Source organism: Cryptomeria japonica, chromosome 1, assembly GCF_030272615.1.
Source record: "Cryptomeria japonica chromosome 1, Sugi_1.0, whole genome shotgun sequence".
In the NCBI taxonomy this organism is placed as follows: Eukaryota; Viridiplantae; Streptophyta; class Pinopsida; order Cupressales; family Cupressaceae; genus Cryptomeria; species Cryptomeria japonica.
Genome location: NC_081405.1, coordinates 671,561,829 through 671,573,676, shown reverse-complemented (window position 1 = coordinate 671,573,676; position 11,848 = coordinate 671,561,829). Strand labels below are relative to the sequence as shown.

General features: G+C 36.3%; 1 protein-coding gene across 1 annotated transcript; it reads right to left on the bottom strand.

The window, feature by feature from the left end:
* Nucleotides 1–7,212: 7,212 nt before the first annotated feature.
* On the bottom strand, nucleotides 7,213–11,318 carry LOC131026783 (probably inactive leucine-rich repeat receptor-like protein kinase At3g28040). The gene is made up of 2 exons (XM_057956762.2): nucleotides 9,490–11,318; nucleotides 7,213–9,118 (listed from the first exon to the last, which is right to left on the bottom strand). The coding sequence occupies exons 1-2, from the start codon at nucleotides 11,016–11,018 to the stop codon at nucleotides 7,654–7,656; spliced, it is 2,994 nt and encodes a 997-aa protein (XP_057812745.2). The 5' UTR covers nucleotides 11,019–11,318; the 3' UTR covers nucleotides 7,213–7,653.
* Nucleotides 11,319–11,848: the final 530 nt, after the last annotated feature.

The window sequence follows — 11,848 nt, the reverse complement described above, 5'->3', positions numbered from 1 at the left end:
CCTCCTTCCCTCACCACTTCTCTCTATCTTACCTCTCTCCCCTCTCTTGCTTCTTACCCCTATCTTTTTCTACATATCTATTTACTTACCTCTCTCCCCCTCCCTACCTCTCTCTACCTACCTCTCCCTTCCTTCCTCCTTCCCCCCTTTCAGTATCTCCTTCTCTCTCTACTTATCGCTATCTCCCCTCTCCCTTTCTACATACCTCTCCCTCCCTCCCTACTCTCTCTCCCTCCCCCTCTTCCTCTTTGTCTACCTACCTCAAGCCCCGACTCTCTCCCTAATCTATTTCTTTATCTATCTCACCTCTCTTTCTAATCGAGATAGAAGTAGAGAGGAGCGAAGGGAGGGAGAGAGAAAGGGTTATAGAGAGAGGGATAGGGGAGATAGAGGTAAGTAGAGAATAAAAGAGAGAAGTAGAAAATAAGGCAAGGAGGGAGAGGTAGGGAAGGAATGCGGGGGGGGGGGGGTGAGGGAGAGGTATGTAGAGGGAGAGAGGTAGAGGGGAGATAGAGATAAACATAGAGTGGATAGAGAGAGGTGAGATAGGGAGAGGGAAAGAAGAGACAAATAAATATGGAAGAGGGAGGGAGGTAGAGGTATGTTGAGAGAGAGAGAGAGAGAGAGAGAGAGAGAGAGAGAGAGAGAGAGAGAGAGAGAGAGAGAGAGAGAGAGAGAGAGAGAGAGAGAGAGAGAGAGAGAGAGAGCGGGGGGGATAAAGGTAAGTTGTGAGTGACAGAGAGTAGTATGGAGGGAATATAATATAGAGTGAGGGGAGATAAAATAGAGACGGTGGGAGGAAGAGGTAGGTAGATAGAAAGTGAGCAAGAGGGGAGGTAAGAGAGAGTGAGAGTGGAGATAGATTAATAGATAAAGAGAGCGGGAGATAAAGAGAGAATGATAGGGAAGAGGGAGAGAGAGAGAGAGAGAGAGAGAGAGAGAGAGAGAGAGAGAGAGAGAGAGAGAGAGAGAGAGAGAGAGAGAGAGAGAGAGAGAGAGAGAGAGAGAGAGAGAGAGAGAGATGGCGGGAGAGATATGCACGTAGATAAATAAAGTAGGCAGGGAGGGAGAGTGGGGTATGCAAAGAAATAGAGGTAGGGAGGAAGCGAGGGGGAGGTATATATATAGAGAGAAAGAGAGAGACTGAAGGGTGAGAGAGGTAGAGAGATAGGTATAGATCTCAGGGGAGAGAGGAGAGAGTAAGATAGATAGAGGTAGAGAGGGGATAGAAGAAGAGTGATAGGGAGAGAGATAGGCCTAAAGCTTGGGGAAAATAAAGAGAGAGATATGAAGAGAATGAGAGAAAGATAATAGGAGCTTTCTAATTACTGAAATTTGATTGTTTGAATAAATATTAAATCTTATAAAATCTAGAATCTTTATTATAATTCCCAAAGATTTGAAACCATTCTTAACTATCTTACTAATACATACATGAAATATAATCTAAAGTATAAGGAAGAAAATAGACATATTGAAATGTGACTTATATTTAAATGTTATATTTCATGTATATATTTTGATCAAGAGAATGAGTCTTAATGGAGAGATGATTTTCCTTTACAATAATGTGAGCGTGTTATTGTTTGCATTGGGAATTTCCAATGGATTTTCCTTGGGTGTTCAACCCAAAGGGTTGAAAAACCATTGATCGTTCTCTCCATAAAGTTTACACATGTTTCAATGCAAAGTTAAAAAACTATGATAATGTTGAGCTTTCTCTTAGCTATCTAACTATATCAGATGAAAAATTAGGAATTAGGGTTTTAGATAATAAAACCACTAACTAGGCTAATTAACCCAATTACATTGAAAGAGGATTGAACCCAATATATCTAGGCTTAATCCTTGTAGGAAAGAGAATGAGATTCTAATTGGGTTCAATGGGATGTGTAGTTAATTAATCCTCTTTATAAGTTGAATATTGCATGTTTGTAAATTAGGACAAAATAGGTGATTATTGGAGCAATCTAGTAGAAATAGTGAGCTACAAATGTCGCATGAAGCCACCAACCTGGAACTGGGTAAAACAATATGTTTCAGATGTGTTCCTAGAAGTTTGAGCTGATTTTTTGGGACCAGGTAGTATCAATTTGCCAGTCCTCCGAATTCTCTGGCTCCAAAAGTTGAACCTGATTGTCTCTACAAATTATGTTGATACTCTCGATTACAACTTTGTACCTATTATTGCACACAAAAAGAAAGGGAAAATTATTAGGAATAGGGGTTTGCCTAAGTCAAACACCAGTTTGGAATCAACCTTGAATGAAATAATGCAAATAATGAAGTAATTATTTAAAGAAATATACCTTTGATCTGCAACTGTTGCTGATGATGCAATGCTCTTTGAATGTAATCACAAATGTTGTATGTAATGGCATGATAAAGACACAAACATGACAAAACCCTAATCACACACACATGCTTTCATGAAAATTGACATGACTTTGCTCCACAATGCTTGATGATGAATATGTAGCCTTGAAGATCTCTGGAAATGCTTGCTAATGAATGCTTCATGGATGCACAAATACTTTTGGTAGGGTGTGGATATGAAAATAAATTGATAGGATTCTTTATATAGGGGTTTTTAGGTAAATTACCGATTAGGATGACCTCCAATGGTCATGCATAGCCTTGGGGGTCAAATCTTTGTGTGGAGACATAACACCTACCCCATTTCAAATTGGGGCCTCTTTGAGGGGGACCATGGTGTTTTAGGGCACCATGGCCCAGACCAGGACGTACCATGTCTTGGTCCCACTGCAAAGGGGACCAAAATAGGGTGCCAGGGAGGTGGGTACCCCTTTGTGGGACCCACAACAGTTTGTACATGACATCAAAGTTGGGTAATAAGCACAAATTTGACCTAGAGAGGGGATGCGAATATAACATGCTTTAGTAGGAGCACAAATATGAGGTGCAAATTGTACCAGTGAAAATTTATGACGCTACACTATGCATGCATTTTTTCATATTTTGAGTATGTTAAGAGTTTAATCTTTATTTTATTTTGTCAGTGTATCCATTTTTTATCAAAAAATAATGTGGTATTTTTGGTATAGTTTTTTACTCATTCATCAAATTTTGGAACAAATTATATTTTAGAAACTAGACTCTATTTTACGTGTATTGAAAAAATAGTTTTTTAATTAGTTTTCAAAATTTTTAGGAGGGAGCACACTCATTTTTTTTTGTTTTTGAGGACGTGTCCACTTCAAAAATTAGTAAAAAATCATATATTCATTAAAAAATTAGCAAAAAAAGAGGCTTAAACTACATAGTGCCAACTAATTTCACACCAAAGTGATTTTTGTGATACTAAATGTAATGTAAGAAAATGGGGTTCACTAGTCCAAATATGCAAACTAGGAATCAAACCCAATCCCAACAATTACATTGGAGAACAACCAATAGGCCCAACTTCAAACCCTTGGGAGAGATGGGCACTATGAATGATTGTTCTCTTTTGTGCTTTTATATGATTCAATGAGAAAATACAAGAACTACGTCTAAAAATGTGAATTTGGCAATAATCAACATAAATAGTAAGCTACATAACAAATATGCAAACTTTGAGAACAAATATAGAAATAGGGATCATAAAGGAACTCGTGTCTGCAATTTAAGCCTAAAAGTGTTGGACTATGTGGCTATGCATATTAGTCTCGAAGGTCTTTGATGCAAATGTTATGAATAAATTTTGGATCAGGATGACACACAAATTATCTCCCTAAAATTTCATTGAAAAAGTGTCACACTTTAGACTTTTTAACAATGTCTAGGGTTTTCTGCTCCTTAAAGTCTAAATCTCTTTGTCTTAGTCTATGCTTTCTAAATCTGCAATCCTTCTCTATCAAATCCAAGTCTTACACACAAAAGAGAGAAAAAATATTGTTGGGTTGTATACAAGCTTGCCTAAGTCAAACCCCAAGTCGGATTTTACCTCCATTACATCAATGATGATTAGAAAGAGAGCTTACCCTTGCAAGACATAGGCCAAATTTGAATTGAAATAAATATACCTTTAATTGACGATGCAATTCTCTTTAGATAAGTTCTCCAAGTGTTGATGCAATAACATGAGAAATCACAACAAAATCCATCATGAAAGCATAATTGAAGATACCTTCTGGTAACTTGATGCTCCTTATACTCAAATCTTCTATTGAAAATGAAAATTGTGGATATGAGGCGAGATAAGATAATGAAATGTCATGTATAGGGGTTTCAAGGTATGTTTGCACTTTGGCCGACTTACAACAGTTATATCCCAATATCGAGACTATATTTGGTAATGTTAAAGACAACACTTTACTCTCTTGAAATTTTGACCAAAAAACATTAGACACTTCATACTTTTGAACAATGTCCCAACGAAATAGGCCTTGATTTTTAGGGAAGCAAGATAATAGGGCCCTAATATTAAATGTGGAATTTACATTAAGGATTGAGGACATTTAAGTATGGTAGAAAGTGCATTGAAACTTAAAATAGGATAAAACCTCATATAAGATTGAAATGATATGGGAAAAAGGGCACACTAAAGTAAGGGCCCAAAGAAGAGTGTGAATTGTAAGGGGTTACAATTTATGATACTACACTAAAAAAGTTAACATATTAGGGGGGCGCACCAAATGTTATGTTTTTTGATAAAAACATGACCACTTTGCGTGTGCCCACTTTTTGAACCCCTCAATCTCCACCATTTAAAAAAGACAATAGTTTATACAGTAGGTTCAGAGCATTACAACTCTTTTTTTTGTTGCATCTTCAAATTTTGAGAGTAACTATCTTCAATTTCTCATCCATGATCATACTTTATTAAGTTTAGAAAAAAGTGAGCACTTAAGACCCCTTTTGGTTCTCCATCTTTGTGCACTTACCCTAAGTTGATGTTAAACTATGATGAATATTAACAATAAAAATGAAGTACAATGTATTGATTGATGCAAATATATGCCCAATCCTAGTAAGAGATCTAAAGAATTTGGTACTCTTGTAGAAGGTGTCAAAATAAACGGTTCTAAAGTATAAAGAATATTATTAAGGAACTATAAAATGTGCAATAATAGAAACATGCAATTATGAAGAAAGAATATGGGGGTATGAATGCACCTTTATAACATTAAAATAAGAAGATGCAACTCTATAAGAGCTATCATTAAAGAGAAGATAAATATCCTCAATAATGTCCTTAATATCCTTAAGTTGAGATTCTATAAATAGAAGTGAGATGTCATGTAAGTAGCCATTCATGTGAAGTGGATCTTGTAGATGTGTGGTCCTATGAAAGATAAAGTTGGAAACATTTTATATAATAGATAAAATCATTGTCAAATAAATAGTAGATAACTCATGACAACCTATGCATGCTTGAAATTCCTAGAAATCATCATATGATTAAAATTCCTAGAAATCATCATATGATTATATGTATATGATGATTAGTTCAAATGAAGAATTACTTTAGAAAAATTTGAGGAAGATCCTTGTTTAGGATAAGTAGACAATATATTACAATCTTAATCTCACAAAAGTTGATAAACATTAGAAAATGACAGCAACTTAACAATGTATTTGAGATTCTACATACCCAGTTGGTTTTTGTAGGAAATCTTCAGCAAAAGCCTAGGAAACTTTCCTCAGAGGCTACCTATGCCAGTATTGGGATCCGATGAATTTCAATTGTTAACATTGGGATTTGTCTTATATGTAAAATTTATTGCCAGAATGAAATTGCTGTATTAGTCTGAAATAAATCTAGTCTTCAAACTACTATGATTCGTAGCAGTAATCATGCAAACTACTCTGCATTCCTTGAGCTGATTGCAGGCAAAGGATCAGCAATTTATGGTGATAACATCAATCAACGAAGTGGGGAGCAGCTACAGTAAATCTCAATACATACTAAACATGCTACACAAACCACGACGATGTGTTTTTTTTCTTGGGAGAAACGTTCACCAGAGAGAGGAAGTCTGTGGCGGTTTATATCTTATCTCTTTGCCGACACTTTGTCTGTACGTAACTGGGAATTTTGTATGAAAAAAACATCCACATTTGAAAGAAGAGCAGCGCTGAAAGCGTGTCAGCTATTAAACTCTTAAAGTACTACCTGTCAGAGCCATCTGAAATTTTAACGGGTTTAAAAAAAAGTTTTCCATGGTCGTACCTGGTATACTGGTCTGTTTGGCAGAAGCAGCTATGCATATAAATTGTCAGAAATACATGTATAAGGAAATGTATCAGGAGAAATACATGTATAGTCAATTCTTTATTTGGCCATAAATTTTTTAGGACTGTCATCTTATCAACAAAATCTATGGGCTGATTACTGTTATGCATATAGATGACTATTGGAAGTGAGTGGGATTCAAAAGTACCCCAAGAAGAAACAATGTGTATAGATGACTAATGGAGGTGAATGGGATTCAAAAAGTAACCCAAGAAAAAATAACGAGAAAAATATTTAAAATATTTTTTGATGGAGGATTTTATATTATTCAAGAGTTTGTTTTTGTTGTAGATAGTTTGAAAGCCGAAATTAAAGATTGAGAGATACTCATTTTACAAAAATAGTTTAAGACATGATCTTAGCTTCATTGCTTATATTCTTAAATTTGAACTAGCATAATCAAAAAATATACAATCACCCCATCAATTGTACTCACCCTTTAATAAAATAACTTTGAAAAAAGGACCATTAACTAAAAGCAAAACCAAAAAGATTGACTGGATGAGCCGAATCTATAAGACGGTGAACATACTAATTACAGAGGGTAGTAGGTAATAAATATTAGCAGAATCTAGTACTTAAAGACAGGAACATGCTGTAGCTTGAAAGGACGTGTTAAGATGTTAAGTCATTTTAGATAGGAACATATTGGGAGTGCAAAAGAGTCTTATTTCCTGCTTGAAACAATGTACTGCCAAAGCCAAATCTGGATCATTTCTGGAGCATGCAGCTTTGTAAGTGATTTTTATAAGGACTATTCTTAAAACCAATCTTGAAAGCATGAATCTTAAATTGAATAATAATAAAGAAACTGGAGAGAATAAGGAATAAAGCTAAAAACATTAAGTAATTGAAAGCACACAAAGGTGACTAATACTGTATTAGTCTTCACCAAAGTTGGAGAGGAAATACTACATGTCTACTATTTTAAATTGCTGTTACTAACAATCTTGTTTTTTTAAAATATGAAAGCATTTAACACACAGAAGAGCTGAAAATATAAATTAACAGTGCAAAACCAAATGAGTACAGTTCTTACAAACAGCATCGACCCACAACTACATTGTGAGTCTTTTACAAAGAATTTACAGCAGAACACCAAATTCAAGACTGTTCAAGCATTGTTAAGAATTGAACAAATGCAGAAAAGTACTATGAAATACACTTCATAGTAACGGGAGAATTATCAACCTTTGCAAAGAGTTAGAGATATTGGTCACCAAAGAATTCGACAATGATATCTTGGCAGGATTGGAAGCTTCATTGCCTCAGGATTGGAAGCTCCATGACATTTTTGATTGCCGACAATGGTACTTATTGGTGAAAGGTGGACATTATTTTTGCATTTGTGCCAATGCTTGAGCCAAAATAGGAGCTAAATGTTGAAGAAAACTTACCAAAAACTGATTCAGCTTTTAGAGCCTTTCTCTGCTTTCTAATGGCGCCTTTATAACATCAAGTATTTGTACCACCTCTGCCATGGATGGTCTGCTAGAAGGTACCTGTGATGTACAAATCAATCCCAGCTTGATCAACGGAATTACTTCTTCCTCTGGAAAATCATTCAAGGTTGGATCAATACAACTCAAGGGATTCCCTTCTTCAAGTAAAGTCCTTACATGGTCACACAGGATCAAAACATCATCTTCCATATATTCCACTGGCCTCCTACCAGTAACCAGTTCCAAAACCAGCACACCAAACCCATATACATCACATTTTTCATTTATCCTTAGGCTTTGACAAGCAAATTCAGGGGCAACATATCCCAGGGCTTTCTGAAATTGGCTGCTCAGGATGTGCTTGTCAAGCATTGGTAGGAGCTTGGCAAGACCATAATCTGAAATTCTTGGGTTGCAGTCCCCGTCCAGTAGTACATTGCTGGACTTTATATTGTAATGTATGAGTGGGGGTCTGCAAGCTTGGTGAAGGTGGGAAAGTCCTCTAGCAACACCCAATGCTATTTTGAAACGAGTTTGCCAATTCAGAGAGGCACTTGGGTGGGACTTCTCATGTAATTTACTGTACAAGCTTCCATTTGGAACATAATCATAGAATAGGAGTTGTAGCTGTGGTGTCCAATAGTAACCTTTTAGACCAACTAGATTTGGATGTTTCATCTTCCCCAGGAGATGGACCTCCTTTTCAAAATCATCTTGGGATTTCACCAAGTTTGAGATCATCAGCTTCTTAATTGCAACTACCCTTCCATCCCCTAGTACTGCCTTGTATACAGTTCCAAAGCCTCCTTTTCCAATTTCACAGTCTTTGTTCAGTAAACAGTGAGCATTATTTATCCAATCCTCGGTCCATAGATCTGCACTGGGAGAAAACATCACTAGCTTACCTGATGGCATTTCACTGCTTGAAGATCTGGAAAATGCTTCAATGGGGAGGTTGACCAACGTTGAATCGAGCTGATTTCGAGACCTGAGATTCAAAATTGTCACAGCAATAACTCCACATGCAATGACTGCAGCTGCCGATATTGCAATGATTGCTGAAACACTCAGCACAAGTTTCCTGTGTTTGCTTTCAACTACAGCAGGAAAGCCCCCCACATTCCTACCTCTTGCATTTGGATCAAGAGCTAGAGGCTTATCCATAGCCATTTGGCAGGTTCTATTCAAATTGGCTCCACATAAGTCTGCATTGCCCTCAAATGATGTCATATCCAAATATTGAAACACACCTTTCATTGGGATTCTACCTTCCAGTCTGTTGAAAGATACGTTCACTGCAAGTAAATTTGGAAGATCCTCTAGTTCTGTAGGTAACATCCCTGTCAGTTTATTGTTAGATAAGTTCAAGATTGCAAGATGCTGTAGTTTGGTTAGTTCTGCTGGTATAGGTCCATTCAGCTGATTGCGTGCCAGGCTCCTGCAGTGTTAACAATGAAGCCTATGTTCAGCATTTCATAAGCTAAAACACTTAGAAAGCCAAGAAAGCCACAAGGATCTGCAATGTGCATAAGACACATAAAGAATGGATAGAGGGAAGATGCTCCACATTTCAGTCACTTCATAATGACAAAACATTGTTTGGATACATTATACTCTACTATGGGTACACACAATACATAACACCAAGTTATTATGTGTTGGGAACATAACAATGAATTCCAATTTCCAGCATGCTTATGACATCATATACAAATACTTGGTCAGTTAGCATTCTTCAACTAAGACATCCACTCCATAAAGAAAGGTTTAAAAAGAAAGTGTGCTTAAGAAAGAAAATGTACAACTTACAGGAAATACATAGAAGCACAGTTTCCAATTTCTGCAGGAATTCGCCCAGTAAGCATATTATCATCTAATTTCAGGACGGAGAGGCTGCCCGAGTCAAATAAATTCCCTGGAATCATCCCATAGAGCTTATTGTAGCTCAGATCCAGTACTTTTATAAATCTGAAATCACCAAACTCTGGAGGAATCATTGCCTCCAGAAAATTTGCTGATAACTTCAAGTACTTCAAATTGAAGGATAAACTGATCTGAAATGGTATCTCTCCTCTCAACTGGTTATTTGACAAATCTAACTCCTCCAGAACATCGTACAAATTGGTTGAACCAAGAGGTATAGTTCCAGTGAGATTGTTCGAAGACAAATCTACATGCTTTAAGCCCAACTGAAACAGCTCCTGTGGAATGAGTCCTGACAAAAGGTTGTTACTTAAATCTAAAACATACAGGTTACTGCATTGCAAGACTGATCTGGGAATGGCTCCAGAAAGTGCATTGTTGGACATATTGAGGAATACTAGAGATCTCAACCTACCAACAGAAGTTGCAAGTTTGCCATTGAATTTGTTATGCGACAAATCTATGTGCTGAATGCTAGTCAGATTCCCAATCCAAGAAGGAATACTTCCTTCCAACTTATTCTTTTGTAGTTTCAGAAATACCAATGAATTCAAAGCTTGCAGGGATTCAGGTAGAGTGCCTGAAAGCAAATTATGGCTTGAGTCCAAGGCTATCAGCTGTCGACACCAACCAATGTCATAGGGCACAGGCCCTGAAAATTGATTATTTTGCAAGTAAAGTTCTCTCAGATTATACAATCCCTTAATACCCACGGGGACAACACCAACAAAATTGTTGTTTGACAAATCCAATACCCTCAGATTCCTTAATGCCCAGAAGGATGCTGGTAAAGAACCAGACAGATTATTTGCAGAAAGATTCAAGTTTCTCAAGTACAAGCACGCAAGCAAGCTCTGAGGAATAGGACCAGACAGCATATTACCTGAGAGAGATATACTTTTGAGAGACCCACCAAAGAGCTGGTCAGGAATGGGTCCAGACAATGCATTGTTTGAGAAATCCAGAGACCTAAAACGTTCCATATTGCCAAACCCATCAGGAATCCTACCTGACAACTTATTATGGCTCAAATTCAAGTTCTTCAGACCTCCAATTTGTGCAATGTCAGGACTTATGGATTCTGAAAAGTTGTTATAAGCAACAGAGAGTGTATGCAAATTCTCTACTCTTTCTAGGCCTCTCCCAATCCTTCCTGATAAGCCCAAACCTTCAAGGACAACTTGTGTGACTCTGCCATTCCTATGATCACAATTCACATACTTCCAGCTGCAAGGGCTGTCATCATCTTCATTCCATGAATCCAATGCCTTGTTGGGGTCCTGCAATCCAGCCTTGAATACTATCAGCCCTAACACATCATCATTCAGCACAAGGCTACTGCCACTGATCAAACCAAGGATAAAAACAAAGAGCATTAATAGCAGCCTACAGAAAAGAGAACTTGAAAATGCCATGATAGCACTACTACTGATGATTTTTTCTCTTCTCACTGCTTGTCACATGTTTGAGCTTCCAGTCTGAAAATAAGTTCTTCCCTGAGAGTGGGATTGAGTGAACTAGTAAACCAAGCTAACAATATAAACTATCATCCTACCAGTCCATTGGGTGTAGTAAAAATTCAAAAAACAATATATAATATGAATATTATAATTATATCACTGGCAGCCAAATGAAGGTTGCAATATATACAATCCTGGAGGTAGAAGCTGCACCAAGAACCAGTAAAGAAAATAGTAGAGATTATCTAAAAAGAAAGCTGAAGACAAACTTCAATCCAAAAAGTTTTTTTATTTGATATTGTGAGATAATTCCATTTTAGGTGGGCCCACTCCATCTGTAACAGATTTGTACCCAGCCCTTTTATCTTTTTAAAAAAAAATCTCAGGCTTCCACCATTGGTCTTAATCAAGAATTAGGTACCTCTAAACTTAAAATTATTAATTTGAATAATCAAAATATGAAAATTAAAATATTCATTATTCATGTTTTAATTGAATAATTAAAATTTGAATAGTTTAATTTGAATAACTAACTATTTTTTAAAATTTTTTTATTGCTCTGGCCAAAAAGATATGACACGAGTTTGGGAGGAATTATTTTCATAGATTGGTCAAATATATTAATTTGAAAAATATAATTTGATTTTGAAGAAATATTTTGTAGAATTTTTAACATTTTTAAAAATATTTGTGGATTTTCTTTTCATTTCAAATAGATTGATCAAATATATTAGATCTGAAAAATATAATATAATTTTAAAAAAGTATCTTTAAATTTTTAAATT